Source organism: Microcaecilia unicolor, chromosome 2 (assembly GCF_901765095.1).
Source record: "Microcaecilia unicolor chromosome 2, aMicUni1.1, whole genome shotgun sequence".
In the NCBI taxonomy this organism is placed as follows: Eukaryota; Metazoa; Chordata; class Amphibia; order Gymnophiona; family Siphonopidae; genus Microcaecilia; species Microcaecilia unicolor.
This window is the reverse complement of record NC_044032.1, coordinates 87,243,258-87,267,112: the sequence shown is the minus strand read 5'-3', so window position 1 is coordinate 87,267,112 and position 23,855 is coordinate 87,243,258. Positions and strand designations below refer to the sequence as shown.

At 44.0% G+C, this 23,855-nt stretch overlaps 1 protein-coding gene across 2 annotated transcripts in view; it reads right to left on the bottom strand.

The window, feature by feature from the left end:
* PARP8 (poly(ADP-ribose) polymerase family member 8) overlaps positions 1-23,855 on the bottom strand; it is a 583,039-nt gene that overhangs the window by 326,257 nt on the left and 232,927 nt on the right. For both annotated transcript variants that reach the window (XM_030193114.1, XM_030193115.1), the window contains one exon: positions 15,373-15,439. In XM_030193114.1, coding sequence (XP_030048974.1) covers positions 15,373-15,439 — 67 coding nt within the window. The remainder of the gene's footprint in view (positions 1-15,372; positions 15,440-23,855) is intronic.

Below are 23,855 nucleotides of genomic sequence, written 5' to 3'. Positions count from 1 at the left end.
TCAGGCTATGTTGTACAAGGGAATGAAGCAATAAATTCTCTGGTCAAGCCTGAAAGGAGCACTGTTGTGAATGTGTGTTGGGGAACAAAGCTAGAAATAGCACCAACAAGTCACATTCTCTCTCCCCCCCCCCCCCCCCCCCCCCCGACAGCTGACAATGGGTGTGGAGAGTACACTGCAGTTAGTGCATGGTAATTAATGCAGGCTAACAACATAACATCCCATAACAGGAATATGACGACTCAAACATATTTAGGTCACTTTTTTGTGGCTTATTTGTTAATAAAACACTATAATCGTGGAGTGGAGTTACAAAACCATCAATCAAATACTCAAAGATCCACTTATTCACAAATGACTTAGTTTGAAGGAAAAAGGCCTCAAAGAGCTCCAAGACCAGATGTAATCTTACAGAGCTTAAACAGACCTTTACGGTCTTCTCTTCATCATCAGCGAAAAATCCTTCTAATGCCACAGATACAACCTTCTTACAATATCTGTGGTCAAAAATTATGAAGCGACTTGCCTACTTTTATATTTATCATGCAGGTGTAAATCACTTCTGTGCAATATCCACTATACATAATTGCACTTATCCTTTTTAGAAGTGGTGCATAATGGAACTGTGAAGCAACTGAGGCCTATCGAGACCAGATGTACCATGGATCCGATACTGGGTGTCAATGGGCATGACAGGGACCGACAGAGGGGACTCCCAGTTCATGACGAGGACTTCCTTGAGTACCTCGTAGAGAGGGACAGTCACAGCCTCCTTAGGAGGAGATGTATAGTCCAAGACCTCAAGCACTTGGCCCTGGGCTCATTCTCAACTTCCAAAGGAAATAGAATGGCCTCAGCCATTTCATTAACAGAAGATGGAAATGAAAGGTTCTTCGGCGGAGACTGTCTCCTTTCAGGTGGAGGGTTCAGAGGGAATCTCATAAAACACTTCTAAGGAAATGTACCTGGTATCCTCCTCTGAATCCCATGAGCGCTCCTCTTTGGTGTCATACAGTACCTCCCTATGGGACAGTTGAGACAACCTGCCTCAGTGCCGAGGAACCAAGTCCTCGAGAGCAGCATCGAGAAGTTGACTCCTGCCTCGACTCCGGCGGTTTCCTCCCCCGATGTCGAAGAGGTGCCGGCTTGGATGGCAGTCAACACCAGGGCAGAACCGCAAGCTGAGGGCCAGGTAGGGCCGCAACAGGAAGTAGGGTAGGCACAAGCACCCCCGGTATTGATGCAAACCATTGGATAAGCCTATCCAGCAGCATAGAGAGCAAGGCCCGTATGCGCTCATCGAGGGACACCACCAGGAAAAGCTGGGAGCTAGATCTTGGTGGCTAGGAGACAGGTACATCGGCACCTCCTGTATGGAGGGGGTGCGGTCCTCCCGGTGCCGACGCTTCTCGGGTGCCGAATCCTTTGACGACTTGGAGCTCCCAGCACCATATGTCAAGGGTGACTGATGACGATGCGTCTTGGCCCTCGCCCAAAGCGTGTCACTAAGGCTCCTCAGTAACGATGAGGATAACGTTGAATCCTCACGTCACCTCAGGGTCGGGTCAGACAATGGACTCAACACCTCACTGCTTCCAGTGTCTAAGGGTCTCGAAGCAGCCATGCTTACCGATGCTCCCAATACATTTGCAATACTCAACGTCGATACCGAGACCTCCGATGTCAATGCTGATGTCGAGGAACCAGACTTGGCTCCAAAACCTCTCTCTTGTTGAGCCTCTCGGGAAACCTGGGTCCTCTTCTTCATATGAAGACAGAGAACACAGTTAGCAGGGCTATGCCCAGGCCCAAGACACTGCAGACACCAAGAATGGGTGTCCTTTCCCAAGATAGTCCAACTGCACCAAATACAGCGCTTGAAGCCACTGGGAATCTTCACGGATATAGATGGAAAAACTCTGTTGATTAAATTAAATGACTCAATGGTGCCTGAAAAAGGAGCAAGGCATGGAGAAAAAGAAAGGGAAAGACCCAACCTAAGTCGGGGCCTAAAATTGGCCCAATGATGAAAGAAAATTTTTAAAAAAACTTTAAAACGGGCAAAATAAAACTAAGAAAAAAATAAAAGCTGGGTTAGAAAGACACAATTAAAGGATACACAAGAGAAGTCTAGAAAAAAAGACCGAAAGGCACTAACAGCTCTCAAAAAGCCGGGCGAGTGAGAGGAAAAAAAAATGCACCTTCTCCTTACATGGAAAAAAAAAAAGAGAACGGAGACCGCATTCATGCAACAGGCAGGAAGGAGCTCGCACTCCACAAAGTACACTTTTTTTACTATGGCAAAAGCCGGACCGTGCAACGTGGATCGGAGTCACCCACTTGTGATAAAGTAGAAGCCACTTCTGAGAAGATATAAGCCTGCTTGTCCTCAAAGAAAAGCAAGCTCCTCATGAAGTGAATATCTAAGGGCTGAGAAAGATGGTCTTACCCGTCTACACGATAAGCTCCAATCACACTAAGGTGAACTCTTACAGAGTTGGTGTTGAGACCTGACTCTGACAGATGTAGAAGATGCTTGAGCATTTTTGTGTAGGTCGAGAAAAGAGATCTAGGGCCTTGTCCTCACATCAGATCGCAAATGTCTTCCACTTGAAACTGTATGACCTCCGTCAAATCTCTCTTTAAAGCAAGCAGAACTCAGTAGGCACCCTCTGGCAAATCCAAGAAATCTGCTTCTAACCTTTCAACATCCAAGCCATGAGCATGAACTGGAGAATGGATGAAAGAGAAACCCTTCATTCTGAGTGATAAGGGTCGGAAAACATTCCAGTCTCCATGAGTCTTCAGAGGCTAGCTCAAGAAGTAGAGGGCACAAGATCTGTTGTAATCAGTATGGAGCAATGAGTATCAGGGATCCCCTATCTCACTTACGTTTCAGAAGAGTTTTCACTATAAGAGGAGTTAGAAGATATGCATACAGACCTCTCCCCAATCTAAAAAGGCATCTGAGGCTAGTACGCAATGTGATCCTAGTATGGAGAAAAACTGACAGACCTTGTTGTTGAGGTAAGTGATGAAAAGATATACCAAGGGGGTGCCCCACTCTTGGAAAATATTCTGGGCCACTAGTAATTGCAACACTCAGCTCAGTTTACCTGGCAGAGAAGAACAACTGTCTGGCAGACAAGGGCTCTAAGAACAACCTGACTGCTTTCCTGGCACAGGAGGATGAACCCGTGCCTCCCTTCTTGCTGACATAGTACACTGCAACCTGATTCTCCATTTGGATCAGAATAATTTGATTCTACAGTCAATATATGAAAGCCCTTAGAACATTCCAAATAGCTCTGGGAGACTGATCTGGTGTTGTCTCCCCTGAGCAGACCCTGGATGCAGAACCCATCTACATGAGCATCCCAGTCCAGATTGGATGTGTCCTTCATCGGTATTTTAAGGTGTTGGGGACTTTGGAATGGAAGTCCCTTGTCCAAATTAGCCAACAAGACAGAGATCTCTTGAGGGAAGGCATGACAGTAATTGCATCCCGAAGGCTCCCCTTGGACTCAGACAACTGGGAAGACAGGTCTGTTGAGCTATCCTCAAATTGAGGCATGCCACGTGTGTGTTACATGTGGCCATGTGGCCAAAACACTTCAATATATGTCACGCCAATACCTGCTGAATCTGGTGGACTCAATTCAGATTGAATCAATTGAGATGAGGGCCTCAATTCACTGGTCCAGAAGAAAGCCCTGGATCAAATCGTGTCTACCAGGGTTCCTAAACTCCAAATGCTTAGTCAGGCTAAGATGGAACTTGGGATAATTGATGACAAACCTTAGTAGCTCCAGCATCTGAATGGTTTTGTGCACTGATACTTTTGCCCCTTCCTGAGTAGTGCTTTTGATCAGTCAATCATCCAAGTAAAGAAACACGTACACCCCAGTCTGCATAGTGATGCTATAACTACTGCTAGGCATTTGGGGAACGCTCTGGACGTGGATACACAGCCAAATGGAAGTCCACAGTAATGGTAATGGTGTTTCCTTACATGAAATCTCAGATACTTCCTGTGAATGGGATGTATCTCTATGTGGGTACAAGTACCCTTCAAGTCCAAAGAGCATACCCAATCATTTGGAGTAGGGGGCCTAAGGAAACCATCCTGAACTTATGTTTTCCCAGGTATTTGTTCAGGGCCCTAAGGTCTATAATGGGACAAAATCCCTCTCTTCTTTGTGACCAGGATGTATTTGGAATAAAATCTATTCATTGTTTCCCCTGGTGGACTGGGTTACATAAGTACCTAAGTGTTGCCAAACTGGGACAAACCGAAGGTCCATCAAGCCCAGTATCCTGTTTTCAACAGTGACCAATCCAGGTCACAAGTACCTGGCAAGATCCCAAAAAGTACAATATATTTTATGCTGCTTACCCCAGAAATAAACAGTGGATTTTCCCCAAGTCCATTTTAATAATGGCTTATGGACTGCTCTGACCTGCAAAAGGGAAGAGTGTTCCTTTGTATGCAATTTCTGGTGCTGAGAGCTTAATTTGGATGCTCTTGGTGGTCAATCTGGAGTGGTGCATTCCAATTGCAGAGAGTATCCTGTCTGTACTATTTTAAGAACCTACTGGCCTGAGGTTACAAGGATCCAACTTGCTTGGAAAAAAATTCTACCTCCCTCCTACCAGGTCATCTGGAGAAGATATGGGAATTACAGCTATACTCTCCTGGAGCCAGTCAAAAGCTCATCCCTTGTTTTGACTACTACTACTATTTAACATTTCTAAAATGCTACCAGGGTTGCGCAGCGCTGTACAATTAACAAAGAAGGACAGTCCCTGCTCAAAGGAGCTTACAATCTAAAGGACAAAAAGTGCAGTCAATCAAATTGGGGGCAGTCTAGATTTCCTGGATAGAGGTACAATGGTTAGGTGCCGAAAGCAACATTGAAGAGGTGGGCTTTGAGCAAGGATTTGAAGATGGGTAGGGAGGGGGCTTGGCATATGGGCTCAGGGAGTTTATTCCAAGCATAGGGTGAGGCGAGGCAGAAAGGGCAGAGTCTGGAGTTGGCGGTGGTGGAGAAGGGTACTGAGAGGAGGGATTTGTCCTGTGAGCGGAGGTTACGGGTAGGAGCGTAAGGGAAAATGAGGGTAGAGAAGTAGTGAAGCGCTGCAGATTGAGTGCATTTGTAGGTTAGTAGGAGAAGCTTGAACTGTATGCGGTACCTGATCGGAAGCCAGTGAAGTGACTTGAGGAGAGGGGTGATATTAGCATATTGGTCTAGGCGGAAGATAAGACACGCAGCAGAGTTCTGAACGGATTGAAGGGGGAATAGATAGTTAAGTGAGAGGCCAGTGAGGAGTAGGTTGCAGTAGTCAAGGCGAGAGGTAATGAGAGAGTGGATGAGAGTTCGGGTGATGTGTTCAGAGAGGAAAGGGCGAATTTTGCTGATGTTATAGAGAAAGAAGTGACAGAAGAGCCCCTACGTCTTGCCCCATCCTTGGCCACCTTTAAATCTAAACTGAAAGCCCACCTCTTTAACATTGCTTTTGACTCGTAACCACTCGCCTCCACCTACCCTCCTCTCTTCCTTCCCGTTCACATTGATTGATTTGATTTGCTTACTTTATTTATTTTTTGTCTATTAGATTGTAAGCTCTTTGAGCAGGGACTGTCTTTCTTCTATGTTTGTGCAGCGCTGCGTATGCTTTGTAGCGCTATAGAAATGCTAAATAGTAGTAGTAGGTCTTGGCTGTCTGCTGGATATGGGCAGAGAAGGAGAGGGAGGAGTCGAAGATGACTCCGAGGTTGCGGGCAGATGAGACGGGGAGGATGAGGGTGTTATTGACTGAAATAAGAGAGTGGAGGGAGAGGAGAAGTGAGTTTGGATAGAAATACAATGAGCTCGGTCTTGGCCATGTTCAGTTTCAGGTGGCGGTTGGACATCCAGGCAGCAATGTCGGATAAGCAGGCCGATACTTTGGCCTGGGTTTCCGCAGTGATGTCTGGTGTGGAGAGATAAAGCTGGGTGTCGTCAGCATAAACATGATATTGGAAACCATGAGATGAGATCAGCGAGCCCAGGGAAGAGGTGTAGATTGAAAAAAGAAGGGGTTCAAGGACAGATCCCTGAGGAACTCCAACAGAGAGCGGGATGGGGGTGGAGGAAGATCCATGAGAATGTACTCTGAAGGTACGGTGGGAGAGATAAGAGGAGAACCAGGAGAGGACAGAGCCCTGGAACCCAAATGAGGATAGTGTAGCAAGAAGTAAATTATGATTGACAGTGTCAAAAGTGGCAGATAGGTCGAGGAGGATGAGGATGGAGTAGTGACCTTTGGATCTGGCAAGGAACAGGTCATTACAGACTTTAGTGAGTGCCGTTTCTGTCGAGTGTAGAGGGCGAAAACTGGATTGAAGCAGATCGAGGATGGCATGAGAGGAAAGAAAATCAAGGAGTGGCGGAGTGGCCTAGTGGTTAAGGTGGTGGACTTTGGTCCTGGGGAACTGAGCAACTGAGTTCGATTCCCACTTCAGGCACAGGCAGCTCCTTGTGACTCTGGGCAAGTCACTTAACCCTCCATTGCCCCAAGTAAGCTGCATTGAGCCTGCCATGAGTGGGGAAGCGTGGGGTACAAATGTAACAAAAAAAAAAAAAGGCAGCGGCTGTGAACGGCGTTCAAGTAGCTTGGAGAGGAAGGGTAGGAGGGAGATGGGGCGGTAGTTGGAAGGGCAGGTAGGGTCTAGTGATGTTTTTTTTGAGGAGTGGTGTGACTACAGCATGCTTGAAGGAGTCAGGGACAGTTGCAGTGGAGAGAGAGAGGTTGAGGATATGACAGATGGTGGGGTGACAGTAGGAGAGATGGTGTTTAGTAAGTTAGTGGGAATGGGATCAGAGGAACAGGTGGTGCATTTTGAGGAGGAAAGAACGTGGGCGGTTTCCTTCTCGGTGATATCAGGAAAAGAGGAGAAGGAGGCCTGGGTTGGTTGGTTGAGGAGTAGGTTAAAGGGTGAAGAGGAAGAGGTGCCTGAGATTTTTGAGCCTTCTGCTGCCTCTGGAAAGAGTGAGGATCATGTTATCTTGGGAAGGCTGGGGGGGGGGGGGGAGGAGGGAGAGGAAACCAACGCCTTTGAGAGTAGCAGTTCTTCCATTGCTCTCTGCCCGAGTACCTCCTGGAGTGGGCTGGGATACTGACAATGGGCCAGCTCTTTTTTTTATTTTTGTTACACTTGTACCCCGCGCTTTCCCACTCATGGCAGGCTCAATGCGGCTTACATGGGGCAATGGAGGGTTAAGTGACTTGCCCAGAGTCACAAGGAGCTGCCTGTGCCTGAAGTGGGACTCAAACTCAGTTCCTCAGGACCAAAGTCCACCACCCTAACCACTAGACCACTCCTCCACTCTTTCTGAATGATACTGCCTTTGTGGATGATATCAAACTCTGTAATAGGACAGACACTCCAGAGGGTGTGGACAGCATTAGGATGGATCTAGCAAAGCTTAAAGAATGATCCAACAATTGGCAACTAAGATTCAGCACTGCAAAAATCCATGGAGTGGCATAGTATAGAGGGTGAAGTACTTCTGTGTACGAAAGAAAAGTGGGCCATGAGGATAATCCTATCTGACAATCTTAAGATGGACACACAGGTAGAAAAGATGATAGCCAAAGCCAGAAGGATGCTTGGGTGAATAGGGATAGGAATGTCCAGAAGGGGAAAAAAAGGAGGTAACAACAGTGCCCTTCTATAAGTCTCTGGTGAGGCCCTGTTTAGAATACTGTGTGCAATTCTGGAGGTGATACCTTCAAAAAGATATATACAGGATGGAGTCGGTCCAGAAGGCAGCTACAAAACTGGTCAGTGGTCTCCATCATAAAACCTATCGGGACAGACTTATAGACCTCAATATGTATACACTGGAAGAAAGGCAGGATAAAGGGGTTATGATACAGATATTTAAATGCCTCTATGGTATCAATGTACAGGAAGCGAGTCTATTTCAACTGAAACAAAACTCCGGAATGAGAGGGCATAGGATGAAGTTACAAGGTTATAGGCTCAGGAGTAATCTAAGGAAATACTGTTTTTAAAGAAAGGGTGGTGGGTAAGTGGAACGGTCTCCTGGTAGAGATGGTAGAGACAAAGACTGAATATGAATTCAAGAAAGCATGGGACAAGTACCTGGGATCTCTTAGAGAGAGAGGAGATAATGGATGGTGTAGATGAGCAGACTGGACAGGCCACTTGCAGGCTTATTTTCGAAAGAGAAGGGCATCCATCTTTTGACAAATCGGGAGATGGGCGTCCTTCTCTCAGGGTCGCCCAAATCGGCATAATCGAAAGCCGATTTTGGGTGCCCCCAACTACTTTCCATCACGGGGACGACCAAAGTTCCCGGGGGCATGTTGGAGACGTAGCGAAGGCGGGACAGGGGCGCGTGCCTAACAGATGGGCATCCTCGAGCGATAATGGAAAAAAGAAGAGCGTCCCTGACGAGCACTTGGGCGACTACTTGGTCCATTTTTTCTTAGGACCAAGCCTCAAAAAGGTGTGCGAACTGATCAGATGACCACCGGAGGGAACCAAGGCTGACCTCCCCAGACTCCCCCAGTGGTCACTAACCACCTCCCACCTCCAAAAAAAAACAACTTTAAGAACTTTTGTTGTCAGCCTGAAATGTCATACTCAGGTCCATCGCAGCAGTATGCAGGTCCCTGGGAGGGAGGAGGTATGTGTGTATCAGCAGAGGCATAGCGAAGGCGTGGACGTCGTCCTTTCAAACATTTTGGATGTCCTGAACTGCCTCCCCTCCAATAGGGACAGCCAAATTTCAAGGGAGTGTGGAGTGGAGGAGCGGCCTAGTGGTTAGAGCACTGGTCTTGCAATCCACAGGTGGCCGATTCAAATCCCACTGCTGCTACTTGTGATCCAAAATCCAAACAAATAAAGGGTGTCAGAGGCATAGCAAAGGCATGGATGTCCTTCTCACAGAAACATCCATATTTTGGACGTCCTCAACTGCTATCACAGCAACGGAGGCATAGCGAAGGACATCCTTCAACCATACAAAAAAAAAAAAGAAGACATCCCTGACGAGCACTTGGACGTTTTCACCTGGACTCGTATTTTTCTAAGGTTGTAGACGGCTATTATACATGCAGCTTCTCTGCATGTATGAAGCCGTCTTTGGCATGCGCAGAGCAGCCACGCATAATGCTTGGCTGCTCGGCACTGGCTTCCCCTCCTTAGGAAGGAAATCGTGTGCAAATGAGCTAACAGCGAGCAGCTCATTTGCATGCGATTTCCTTCATGCATGCCCGTTCCTTTCCGAATCACTAAGGGATCAGTAAGGGAAAGGTTTCTTCCGTTCAGTTAGTGCATCAGTTAGTCCACTGCAGTGCCCCCTAAGGTGCCCGGTTGGTCTCCTGGCATGTTAGGGGGACCAGTGCACTACGAATTTGGTCGTTTTTGAGATGGGCATCCTCGGTTTCCATTATGGCCGAAAACTGGAGACGACCAACTCTAAGGTCGATCTAAATGTTGAGATTTGGGCGTCCCTGACCATATTATCAAAATGAAAGATGGACGCCCATCTTGCTTCAATAATACAGGTTTCCGTGCCCCTTTGCGGGGACGTCCTGTGAGGATGCCCTCAGGAAAACTTGGGCGCCCCGCCGTTCGATTATGCCCCTCCAGGTGTCCTTAAATAAAAGTAAAAATCAGACAAAATATTGCAAATTAATACTGTCAAGTACTGAGCATGATGTGAATAGGAACAACAGTTTGAAATGTCTATATGTGAATGCCAGGAACCTAACAAATAAGATGGGAGAGTTAGAATATATTGCACTAAAAGAAAAATAGATATAGTAGGCATCTCTGAGACCTGGTGGAAGGAGGATAACCAGTGGGACACTGTCATACCGGGGTACAAATTATATCATAGTGATAGGGTGGATCGAATTGGTGGAGGAGTAACATTATATATTAAAGAGAGCCTTGAAACAAATAGATTGAAAATTCTGCAGGAAACAAAATACATCTTGGAATCACTATGGATTGAATTTCCAAGTGTAAGGGGAAAAGGATAGTGATAGGAGGGGACTATCGTCTGCCTGGTCAGGATGAACAGACGGGTGCAGAAATGTTAAAGGAAATTAAGGACAAAAACAAACTAGGCAACATAATAGTAATGGGTTATTTCAATTACCCCGATATTGAGTGGGAAAATGTAACATCAGTGCACGGTAGGGAGATAAAATTCCTTGACGAAATCAAGGACTGCTTTATGGAGCAGCTGGTACAGGAGCCGACGAGAGAAGGAAAATTTCTAGACCTAGTCCTTAATGGAGCACATGATCTGGTGCGGGAGGTAATGGTGCTGGGGCCGCTTGATAACAGCAATCATAAAATGACTGGATTTGATATTAGCTTTGAAGTATACATAGGAAATCAAATATGTTGGCGTTTAACTTTAAAAAAGGAGACTATGATAAAATGAGAAGAACGGTGAATTAAAAAAAAAAAAAAAAACTTAGAGGAGGGGCTGCGAGGGTCAAAAATTTACATCAGGCATGGATGCTGTTCAAAAACACCATCCTGGAAACCCAGGCCAAATATATTCCGCGTATTAAAAAAGGAGGACGGAAGACCAAATGATGGCCAGCATGGTTAAAAAATGAGCTGAAGGAAGATATTAGAGCTAAAAGAAAATCCTTTAGAAAATGGAAGACAGAACCGACAAAATAATAAGAAACAGCATAAGGAATGTCAAGTCAAATGCAAAGCACAGATAAGGAAGGCTAAGAGGGACTACGAAAAAAATATTGCGTTGGAGGCAAAAACACATAGTAAAAAAAGTTTTTAGGTATATTAAAATGCAGGAAGCCGGCAAAAGAATCGGTTGGACCATTAAATGACCGAGGGGTAAAAGGGGTGATCAGGAAAGACAAAGCCGTAGCGGAGAGATTAAATGAATTCTTTGCTTCGGTCTTCACCAAGGAAGATTTGGGAGAGATACAAGTGCCAGAAATGGTATTCAGAGCTGACGAGTCGGAGAAACTGAATGAATTCTCTATAAATCTGGAGGATGTAATGGGGCAGTTCTACAAACTGAAGAGTAGCAAATCTCCTGGACTGGATGGTATTTATCCCAGAGTACTGATAGAACTAAAAACTGAAATTGCGAGCTACTGTTAATAATATGTAATTTATCCTTAAAATCGAGCATGGTACCGGAAGATTGGAGGGTGGCCAATGTAACACCGATTTTTAAAAAAGGTTCCAGAGGAGATCTGGGAAATTATAGACTGGTGAGTCTGACATCAATGCCGGGCAAAATGGTGGAGACTATTGTGTAGAACAAAATTAAAGAGCATACTTGAAAGCATGGCTTAATGAGACAAAGTCAACATGGATTTAGTAACATAAGTGACAGCAGAAAAAGACCTGTATAGTCCACCCAGGCTGCCCAACAAGATATTAGGGAAATTTTGCCTCACCAATCTAATACATTTCTTTGAAAGGGTGAACAAACATGTGGATAAAGGTGAGCTGGTTGATTGTGTGTCTGGATTTTCAGAAGGCGTTTGACAAAGTACCTCATGAAAGACTCCAGAGGAAATTGGAGAGTCATGGGATAGGAGGTAGTGTTCTATTGTGGATTAAAAACTGGTTAAAAGATAGAAAACAGAGAGTGGGGTTAAATGGTCAGTATTCTCAATGGAGAAGGGTAGTTAGTGGGGTTCCCCAGGGGTCTGTGCGGGGACCGCTGGTTTTTATCATATTTATAAATGATCTAGAGATGGGAGTAACTATTGAGGTAATTAAATCTGCTGATGACACAAAGTTATTCAAAGTCGTTAAATTGCGGGAGGATTGTGAAAAATTATAATAGGACCGTACGAAACTGGAAGACTGGGCATCTAAATAGCAAATGACGTTTAATGTGAGCAAGTGCAAAATGATGCATGTGGGAAAGAGGAACCCGAATTATAGCTACGTAATGCAAGGTTCCACATTAGGAGTCACGGACCAAGAAAGGGATCTAGGTGGTGTCGTTGTTGATGATACGTTGAAACCTTCTGCTCAGTGTGCTGCTGTAGCTAAGAAAGCAAATAGAATGTTAGGTATTATTAGGAAAGGAATGGAAAACAAAAATGAGGTTAATGCAGTATCATTTTGTTTTAAGTCCTTAACTTGCAGGAGCTCTTGCAGCACGTGCTAGAGAGTGATATTGGCTTCCCTTAGTGTAGCCGATTTGTTAGGAGATGGCTGATCTTATTTTGCTCTCTTGACACCAACTGTCAAGAAGTTTATATGATTTATAAGGTTTTCAGTGTGAATGTTCAACTATGGTCTGTACACTAATATTCATTTTTTTTCCCATTTGCTACATCTATGGAGAATGCACTTGTGTACATATTTGGACAGGGTCCATATGTGGATATTGCAAAATAGGTGCTGCCGAATATGGCAAAGACTGAAGTGATGTGGTTAGTCAGTCATTTGTTCTGACTATACTCTCTTTTGTTGATTTTCAAAGTGTTCAATTAAATTTCTGTGAGAGAATTTGTCTTGGAGTTATTTTGGACTGGTATCATTTTACGACCAGGTAATGAATGTTGTGAAGACGTCTTATTATTGCTTGCAGATACTTGATCTGCTCAAGTTGATTCCTTTTTCTGATTTCAGGGTGGTGCTGCAGAGTCTGGTTATGACCAGGATGGACTACTGCAATGCTTTATATTTGGGGCTTCCACAGGTGCGACTGAAGGCATTGCAGTTGGTCTAGAACTCTGCTGCTCATGTGCTTTTTGGCTGTTCAAGACTGTCATGTTACTTCATATTTGCAGAGAATACATTGATTGCCTGTTTCATTTAGAGTAAGGTTTAAATTGTGTTGGTACAGCATGCATTATATCATGGGGCACCATTGTATATGCAGCAGGTGCTTAGTTTTCTACTGACCTACATGACTGTTGAGATCAGAGGGCTCATATCAGCTTGTTGAACCTTCGTTGTTATACTCCTAGTGGAAATTAGGGAGTCTGCATCATTTTCTATGATAGGACCTATTGAATGGAATAAATTTCCAATGGGGTTGCAGCAGGATAAAGACAGCATTAGTTTCAAAAACAGATTGAAAACTATTTTTTTGCACAGAGATATAACAGAGTGAATAATATTGAGGGGGTGAAAAGGTGCCAATAGTGATTTTGCATATGTTTTAGTTTATTTTACATATTTCTGTGTGTTTATTGTAACCATCTTAGTTTTTAGGCGGTCTAGAAATATGCAATAAAAATACATTAAGTTACCAAAATCTGACTTGGTTGATAGGTTTGAAGCTGCTACTGTTAGAAATAATTTCAACTTGCAACTCTTTCAGCAGCATAAAAGGTGCTGTAATGATGAAGAAAAATGCTGGGTTTAGCAAGAGACTCTCCTAAATTGCCATTTTGGCTGGTGGTCACCAGCACTCCCCCCCCCCCCCCCCCCCCCCCCCCCGTGTGTATTTTACCTTAGAAAATGATATTGAAGCCTTAGGATATTCTAAGGTTTTATCCAATTCTTTCAGCTACATCGAGATTTGCCTTTCAAAGTAGGAAAAATCTAAAAGATTTGTTAATTCATTCAATGTTGCTCCATCTATGTGCAGCATCTCCTCATCCATTTAGGTGCAACATCTCCTCCCACTCTACTCCCTTCTCCTCCTCTCCATTCACATGCAGTATTTCCTCCCTCTCCCTTCAAGCCACGTGCAACATCTATTCTCTCTCTCTTCTCCTCCCTTCCAACCACCTGTGGGTCCAGCATCTCTCCCCCTCCCTTAGTCCAGTCTAATCTCTCTCCCCCTCCATTTCCTACCCCTCTCATGGGTCCAGTATCTCTCCCTACTTTCTTCTCCCACGATCCCAGCCCACTGTCTTCCAAACTTTTTGTCTTCGCCAGCAGCAATTGTGCTAGGCTGCCTCCAGTCTGCCCTGGGGACCTTCCCTCTGAGGCATCCTGCCCGCACTGCAACAGGAAGTTGTTATAGAGGGACCTTGGGGCTGGTCAGAGTCAGCCTGGAATAATCACTGACAGTGAAGACAACAGAAGGGGAGGCCGGAGTTGGGGTAGGAATAGGGAAGGAAGTAGGAACAGATGCTGGACCAAAGGGGAGGAGGTGGTAGTGGTAAGAGTTGCTGGAGCCTCCACTGCAGCTCCTAACATAGCATTCTGCAATGCAACACCTGTGGCCTCATTAATTAGGAAAATAAATCCCAGAATGACAGCAGGGGCTACCATTGTCCCGCAGACCTTGTACTGCAGAAATTACCAGCTTCAGTTAGCCAGGGACTTGCTGCCTTCTGCACATATGGTGCGCGGGATTGGCCAGTGAAACAGACTGCTAGGAGTACAGATTGGAGATTATTACAGAGAACTGCAAGGTGCCTTTTTCAGGCTAAGCAAAGTATACCTGAAAAAGGTTGCCACCAGTCTGTCAAGACCCAGCTAAATTTTAAGTCAGTAACTTGTGACCTGGATTAGTCACTCTTAGGTAAGATTCTGGGCTCAATGGACCCCAGTATGTCACATCTCACATTCTTGTATTTCGTAAGATTTTCAATAATAAAGCCCTTAAATTAAAAAAAAATCTAAATAAAACTAGCTTCCCAAGAAATATCCATCTGCTGGGATTTTATTAATTACCCCCAAAACAGCTAGTAATTAAATACAAACATGCTAAAACAATTTTTAAAACCATATCGTGCAGACAGGTGGAAACAAGAATAGAAGTAACACAAAGAATAAGTAATAAGTAGAAAAATGCATGCTAGAGGCAATTGTGTATAGCCACATTTCCCAGCTTACACCCTTTCCTTCCTTCCTTCTTTTCTATACTCCCTTCCCTCATATGCCCCTTTACCTTCTCTTTACTTCCCTCATCACCAGTCTGCTATCACTAGATTCTTCTTCTGCCAGTGAGGGCTGCGAACCAAACCAACCCTTTATGCGTTTGTATACTTCTGAATGGGTCTTCCTTTCTGACATGAATATGCATGACTGCATCAGTAAAGCTACATGGCCATCACACATGTGCACATCCTCTAATTTTATACAGATGAACAAACCATACAGAACAGCCACTGTCTGCTTGTTGCAAAACATGATTAAAAACAAAATAAATCAATTCCCTTTCTATTTATTTATGACATTTTTATCTCACATTAGCCCAAGAAGAGTTCACGTTAAAAGTGGCTTACATTACAAACATCAGAAGAATGGTACATATAATAACTATTTTATTTCAAATATGGCACCATTCTAAAATTATGGAATTAAATGATCACAAAATGTACACAATACCTGCATTATATTAATTAATTGTAGCTTTAACCTATTTTTCAACTTACTTTTTCAGTTGATGTCCCAACCCAAATCTTTCCTTGGTAGAGATCTGAAACACATCAACAGTGGGCACTGTGGAAAATAACACACTACATATAAGCATGCACGCACTTCAAAACTCACTTAGAATTTCTGGAAGAATGTGATGTTTACATATGGAAATATCTGTATGCTAACAGTTCAAAGAATGTGATGTTTACATATGGAAATATCTGTATGCTAACAGTTCAAAAGGATAGAAATTGGTATTAACCTGAATATTCTTTGAAAGTAAATATTTTGACCTTTGTTGTATTTTGTAAGACCAAACAAGACGGGTTAACATACCAATACTTCCAAATTTATTCAAAATACAAATTTCTTAGGGTTTTAGACCTCACTCTTCTGATCATAATCTTGTCTTTTCTTTTATGCTTTCCAGTATAAAGTTTGAAAAAATCATATAAAAAGTTCAGTCTATCTGTAAAAAAAACTCCTGAAAGAATTAATTTAGGGGCCCTTTTACTAAACTGTGCTAAGGGACTTTGTGGTAATTTAGCAATTATCACACATTAAACTGTGTGATAAGTGCTTTTTGCGTCAGGGGGCATGACATGGGGGGAGAGTGGGTATGAAAGGCATTTGGTAGTTAATACGATGTACTTATTTAACATGGGCTCACTTTTGGCCTCCTAAATAAGGCGCTAAGTTCTTCCATATTAACAGGGAGCAGGTGGAACACATTAATAAGAATGTTAATGCATGACCTGCAATAGTAAATGCTGAGAATGTCTCCAACAGGTGCCACATTAAGGACTCCTTTTACAAAATCATGGTAATGATTCCCGACGCGGCAAATTTGACGGAGAATCTGGAGTCTGTTTTAAAGGTGCATTCATTAGAATTGTGTGTTGAATCTACACTGCCAGAGACTTAATTCAATCAATTTGGTTACATAGCATCTGGTGACTTATAGCTCTGGAGGAGCGGCAATTTGTATAGAGCTGTGTGGTAGAACTTAAGTTTACCTTGTGAGCTGTGAGCAACACCGGGCATTTTCAGACTTGGTTTGATTGCTAACTGACATTACCTGTGTCCTAGTCCCACCCACCCCTAGGTAAAATCCCTTTATATAGGGCAATCTAGGGACAAGTATCTTGATTACACTGAATTGGTCGATCCTAATTCTTGTTATTCCCTATCATAGTTCACACCTTTTCACAATTGTGAATCACATCATTATGACCTTCATTCAGTGCAATACATGTTCTGCTTTAATCCCAAGGCAAACTATTTGGAACCTTACAGCTTGTCCTATCTGTCTCCAAATATCAGCTTTGAAAGATGAGATCAACAAACTCAAGAAGGAATTAGCTACAATTAAAGAACCATCCTGGATTACTCATTTCCCAGCTAATCTACCACCACCACCACTGCCTCATAGAATGAAACAACAGAGGAATAGATGGGTCACAGTAGGCTCTGGTAGACTAAGATCCGTGACACAGGAACACTTGCCCTTCCAAGCTTTGCCCCTGTCAAATTCTTTTGCATCATTATCATGCTGAAAAAAGAAGTACTGTGGTGGACCAGAGGCAATGAAAGCAGCACAACCCAAGAAACATCCCCCAAATAATGACAGAATGGTGAAAAGCAGAAAATTCTTACTGCTCGGAGACTCCATTATCAGAGGCATTAACTTAGGAACACAGTTCAGGGGTTCCAACCTAGTGAAATTTCTTCCAGGATCTTCAGCTACAAGATGTACAGACCAAATACTGAAAGTGATCTGAGAAGAGAGCAAAGCTTCAAACATTGATGTTAACTACTTTCCATATACTTTCCACAATGTGATTTTCCGGATTTAATTTGTGATGTGCTATCTCTCACTGTTACCAATAACCTACCCTTCAATTATGGGCTGCTCATGTCTTTGTCAGTGGGCAAACTTACAAAATCAGCAAGGGATCAAATACTTATTTCCACCACTGTATACAGACCTCCGGCACAAACGGAGAAACTAGACAAGGATCTGATACAAGATATTCAAAAGATTAATATGAAAGGGGAGTTGCTACTGTTGGGAGATTTCAATTTGTCTGACGTGGATTGGAACGTCCCATCTGTGGAATTGGAAAGAAGTAGGGAGATTGTGGATGCCTGTCAAAGTGCCTTGCTCAGACAAATGGTGATGGAACCCACGAGGTAAAGATTGATGCTGGATCTAGTGCTCACGAATGGAATGTTTCCAATATCCGGGTGGGTGCCCACCTATGTAATAGTGATCATCACACCATATGGTTTGATAAAAAGGCGAAAGCGGAGTGCGGATGCACAAAACTCAAAGTAAAGGATTTCAGACATACTGATTTTGATAAAATGGGGGAAAACCTGAAGGAGCTGTTGGCGTGGGAAGGCGTAGAAGATGTGGAAAAACAGTGGTTCAAGCTAAAGGCTGCTATAAATATGGCGACTGATCTTTATGCGAGGAAAGTAAACAGAGAAGCAGGAAGCCTATATGGTTCTCCAAACAAGTAGCTGAAAAAAATAAGAGCAAAAGAGGCTTTGTTCAAGACAGGGGCGTAGCCACGAGTTGGCCTGGGCCCACTCAATTTGGGGTAAGGCCCTCCCAGCAGCAGTGTTCCCGTAAGTAGCTTTCTTCCACTGGTGACGGTCGCAGGCTCGCAGCGATTCCCACACGCTGCCTGCCTCTCAACAATCTCCTTGCAGCCGCTAAGCACTAACCCGGAAGCCTCTCCTCTGTCACAACTTCCGGTTTCTGCCCAGTCAAGATGCGGCAGAGGAGAGGCTTCCGGCTTAGTCGCTCCAAGGAGGTCATTGAGCGGCAACCAGTGTGCTGCTGGTGCTGCTGGCGACCAGAAGAGAAGGGAAGGGGACGAAAGATCCTACACGGGGGTGAGGGAAGATGGGGGGAAAGATGCTGCACGGAGGGAGGGATGATGGGGAAAAGATGTTGCACGGGGGAGGGAAGATGTTGCATGGGGGAGGGAAGATGCTGCACGGGAGTGAGAGAAGATGGAAGGAAAGATGGAAGGAAAGATGCTGCACGGAGGGAGGAAAGATGGGGGGAAGGGAGGGATGATGGAAAGATGCTGCATGGTGGAGGAGAAAAGATGCTGCACGGGGAAGAAGGGAGAGATGCAGCAAAGGGGTGGAGGGGTGAGGAAGGGAGAAATCTTGGCTGTACATGAGGTGGAGGGGAGGGAGACATGCTGCATAGATAGGAGATGGGGGAGAAATGTTGAACATAGGGGTGGAGGAGGGAGAAATGTTGGGCATAGGGGTGGAGGCAAGGGAGAAATGTTGGACATGATAGTAGAGGGGAGGAAGGGAGAGATGCTGCATGGGAAGGGGAGAGAGATGTTGGACCCAGAACACAAGGAAGAGGGAGAGAGAGATGGTGGACAGTGGGAATGAAGAAAAAATGGACATGGGGGTGGATGAGAGGGAGGGAGAGGTACATAGTAGGTGGTGAGGAGAGAAAGAGGGAAAATGCTGGGCCATGGGGGAGAGGGCAGGAAGGAAGAGAAGGGACAGGAAAATGTCAGGCTACCAGGGTGGGGTGGGGAGGAGAAGAAGAGGGATCAGATGCTGGTTAGAAGGGTGGAGGGAGGAAGACAATGGAAATGGTGGAACCCTGTGGGAGAGGCCAAGAGGGGGAGGAGGGGGTGGCAAGGAAATGATTGAGATAGTGATTACAGAGGGTAGAAATATGGTAATGGGGAGTAGATTATAGATGAAAGAGAAAGTAGGGCTGGGAAGAAGTAAGATGGGGAATGGGAGAGCTAGTGGGTGAAAGAAGAAGATGGAAATTTGATATGTAGTTGAAAAGTTAAAAGGAGGAGAAGAAGGGTGAGAGAGGCAGAAAACAGCTAAAAGGGAATGATCAATGTGTCAGAGGCAGGAATAGTGAGGGAACAGACAGGAGTGAGGAGAAAAGACAAATGGACTGCAGCCGCTTGAAGAAGAATTAGCAGACGACAGAGAGGAAAGCAGAAGAGAGAAACTGGAACCAGCAAGATGGAAAAATAAAATGTCCAGACAACAAAGGTAGACACAAAGCATTTTATTTTGAATGTTTTAAATGGAATATGGAAAAAATAATTACCTGATAATTTTCTTTCCATTGGTCCCAACAGATCAATCCAGAGACATGTGGGTTGTGACCCTCTACAAGCAGGTGGAGGTAGAGAGAACCTCCGAGGTTTGCTATATGTGGACCTGTGCAACCAAGTAAACCTCAGTATGAATACCAAAGCAGTGGAATGGAAACAATAGAAAACTCTCCTGACATTGTCAGACAAAATGCCCAACATACTTCCACCACTTCCAAATTTATTTGTTTTTATTATTTAAATCAAATGAAGGCACATTCAGAACAACGAAACTCGAAAAAACTAACCAACCGAAACAAAATGGCAGACAGTAAATCCAGGGGAGGGGCCTCTGGATTGATCTGTTGGGAATAATTCAAAGAAAATTATCAGGTAAGAATTAAATTTGTCCTTTCATAGCGTCCCACAGACCAATCCAGAGACTTGTGGGATGTACCCAAGCAGTACTCAAGTAGGGCAGAACACCCCCAAACCCAGCAGAAATCACCGACGAGTCAAACACCGCATCCTGCCGAGCTGCCACATCTACCCGATAATGATGAGTGAACGTATGGACCGAAGCCCATGTAGCAGCTCTGCAGATATCTTCCGGAGAAACCAAACGGGACTCTGCATAAGAGGAAGCCTGAGCTTGCGTAGAATGAGCACGAATTTGCGCAGGGGCTTGCCTGTCCAATGCTACATAGGCCGAAGTGATGGCCTCCCACACCCAATGGGCTATGGTGGCCTTGGAAGCCATATGATCCTTCTTACTGCCTCCAAAAAGGACAAAGAGATGGTGAGAAAGACAAAATTCATTCATCACCTCCAAATACCTGAGAACAGCCCGCCTCACGTCGAGGCAGCGAAGAGCCTACTTCAACAAGGCTCCTTCCCCTCCGAACACGGCAATATCCTACTTACACCAATACCGAAAAACCCCAAGAAACCAGCGAATGACATCACTAATTACTGACCTGTGGCCTCCATCCCTCTTCTAATTAAACTGATGGAAAATAGAGTGACCTCCCAACTTAACGAATTCACTCAAAAGTTCTCCATATTACATGAATCACAATCGGGTTTTCGACCTGTACACAGCACAGAATCAGTACTGCTCACCCTGATATCCAGATTCAAACAGGAAATTTCATTTGGCAACAAAATACTTCTTCTGCAGTTTGACTTATCCAGCGCATTTGACATGGTAGACCATACTATTTTCACAAAACTACTGGACAAACTAGGGATTTTATTTATTTATTTATTTATTGCATTTGTATCCCACATTTTCCCACCTTTTTGCGGGCTCAGTGTGGCTTACAATAGGATATGAATAATAGAAATACATTTGTTACAATTTGGTTATGGATTACATTGTGCAAAGGAAATTTCATTTGGCAACAAAATACTTCTTCTGCAGTTTGACTTATCCAGCGCATTTGACATGGTAGACCATACTATTTTCACAAAACTACTGGACAAACTAGGGATTTTATTTATTTATTTATTTATTGCATTTGTATCCCACATTTTCCCACCTTTTTGCGGGCTCAGTGTGGCTTACAATAGGATATGAATAATAGAAATACATTTGTTACAATTTGGTTATGGATTACATTGTGCAAAGGTATAAGAGACATTCAAATATCAGATTTGGAATATGACAATGGGATATCAACATAGAAGTAATTGGAAGGGGGCAATGGGAAGCTAAAGGGTAGTGTTAGACAAAGACATATGGTGTCCATAGTTCCGTGGATAGGTGCGTGATAGATTGGGGTGCGGGATGAGGGATCAAAGTGGATGTAAAATGCATTGATGAATAGTGAGTGTGGACTCTATGTGAGTTGGCTCTTTCCGTAAGTTTGTTCAAACAGGTGAGTCTTTAGTAGTTTACGGAAGGAAGCTTGATCGTCAATCCTTCTCAGGTTACGCGGTAGTGTATTCCATGCCTGCGTGCTCTTGTGGGAGAAGGTTGACGCGTGCAACGTCTTGTATTTCATGCCTTTGCAAGTGGGGAAGTGGAGGTTTAGGTGTGTTCGGGATGATCTTTTAGCGTTTCTGGGTGGTAGGTCTATTAGATCAGACATGTACGCTGGGGCTTCGCCGTAGATGATCTTATGGACTAGTGTACAAACTTTAAAAGTAACGCGTTCCTTGAGTGGAAGCCAATGTAATTTTTCTCGTAGTGGTTGTACCCTTTCATATCTTGGTTTTCCGAAGATGAGCCTGGCTGCTGTATTTTGGGCTGTTTGAAGTTTCCTCAGTATTTGCTCTTTGCAGCCCGCGTATAGTGAGTTGCAGTAGTCCAGGTGGCTGAGGACGAGGGATTGCACTAGGCTGCGGAAGACGTATCTTGGGAAGAATGGTCTTATTCTTTTCAATTTCCACATGCAGTAGAACATCTTCTTGGTTGTGTTGTTTGCGTGGGTTTCGAGTGTTAAGTGGCGGTCGATGGTGACTCCAAGGATTTTTAGCGTTTCTGAGACTGGAAGGTTTAGGGTTGGTGTGTTTATTGCGTTGAATTCATTTGTGTTATATTGGGAGGTGAGTATCAGGCATTGGGTTTTTTCTGCATTTAGTTTCAGGCGGAATGCATCTGCCCATGTGTTCATGATGTGTAGACTTTGATTGATTTCGTTGGAGATTTCTTTGGTATCTTGTTTGAATGGGATATATATTGTCACATCGTCGGCGTATATGTATGGGTTGAGGTTGTGGTTTGATAGGAGTTTGGCTAAAGGGATCATCATTAGGTTGAATATAGTTGGTGATAGAGGCGATCCTTGTGGGACTCCACATTCAGGTGTCCATGCTTTGGACGTGGTTGTATTTGATGTGACTTGATACGAGCGCATGGTTAAGAACCCCTTGAACCAGTTCAGGACATTTCCTCCTATGCCAAAGTATTCAAGTATGTGTAGTAGGATTCCATGATCAACCATGTCGAAGGCGCTTGACATGTCGAATTGTAAGAGGAGTATATTGTTACCAGTTGCAATTATTTGTTTGAATTTGGTCATGAGAGTGACTAATGCTGTTTCTGTGCTGTGATTCGAACGGAATCCTGATTGGGCATCATGGAGTATTGAATGTTTGTCTAGATAGTTTGTGAGCTGTTTAGTTACCATACCTTCAGTTATCTTGGTTATTAGTGGTATGGATGCTATTGGCCTGTAGTTGGTTATTTCGCTCGTGTTTTTCTTTGTATCTTTAGGAATTGGGGTGAGTAAGATTTTTCCTTTTTCCTTTGGGAAGAGTCCATTTTGTAGCATGTGATTTATATGGTTTGTTAGGTCTAGTATGAATTGTTGAGGAGCAGATTTCATGAGGCTATTTGGGCATATGTCTAGTTTGCAGTTGGATTTGGCATATCTTTTGAGAGTTATCGAGATGAGGTCTTCTGACAGTAGTTCAAATTCGGTCCAGGTTCTGTCTGCTGGGTGTGTTCCTTCTTCTGGATCTAGACAGTCTAGAAGAGTGGTGTATTCTGTAGGGCTGGCGGGTATTTTGTGTCGTAGTAGTATAATTTTCTCCTTGAAGTATGTCGCAAGGTTGTCAACACTTGGTGTATCTTTGCCGTTGGTTGTAACTGGTGTGGTGTCTAACAGTTTGTTCACGAGGTTGAAGAGTTTATGTGTGTCTTTGTAGTTTGGTCCTATTAGTGTTTTGTAGTGTAGTCTTTTTGTTTGTTTTATGGTATATTTGTATTTTCTTCGGAGTAGTTTCCAGTCGTTTCGTGTTTGTTCGTCTCTTTTTTTGTTCCAAGCTCGTTCTAGTCTCCTGACTTGTGTTTTTAGTTTTTTCAGCTCTTCGGTGAACCATGGATTTGCATTTTTCCTGTGTGATGTTCTTGTTTGGACTGGGGCAATTTTGTCTAATGTTCTTGTGCTTATATCGTCCCATTCTTGGAGGAATTGGGTGGTGTCTGCGTTTGTAGTCCATTCGTTCTGGTAGATCTGTTGCCAGAATGTTGTGGGGTCTATTTTTCCTCTCGTGGTGTAGGTTGTTCGTTTATGTTTGGTGTTTGTGTTTAGTTTTTTTTTCGCCAGTAAAGAGTGACATTTGCTTTATGGTGGTCTGACCATAATGTGGGTGTCCATGTTACGTTAGCGAGTATGATAGATGAGTCCGGTTCGAATCTATTCGTTATGATATCTAGTGTGTGTCCTTTTTCGTGAGTTGGTTGTATGTTAGGTGTTTGCAGATCCCAGAGTTTTAGGAATTCTTTGAATTCTCGTGTATTTGGTAAGGTGTCAACTTCTAGGTGTAAGTTGATGTCGCCTAGTATGAGGATGTTTGAGGCTGATACGCAGGTATTCGAGATGAAATCCACGAGTTGTGTTTGGGCGTCTTGCCATTTTCCTGGTGGTCTGTAGAATAGGATTGTG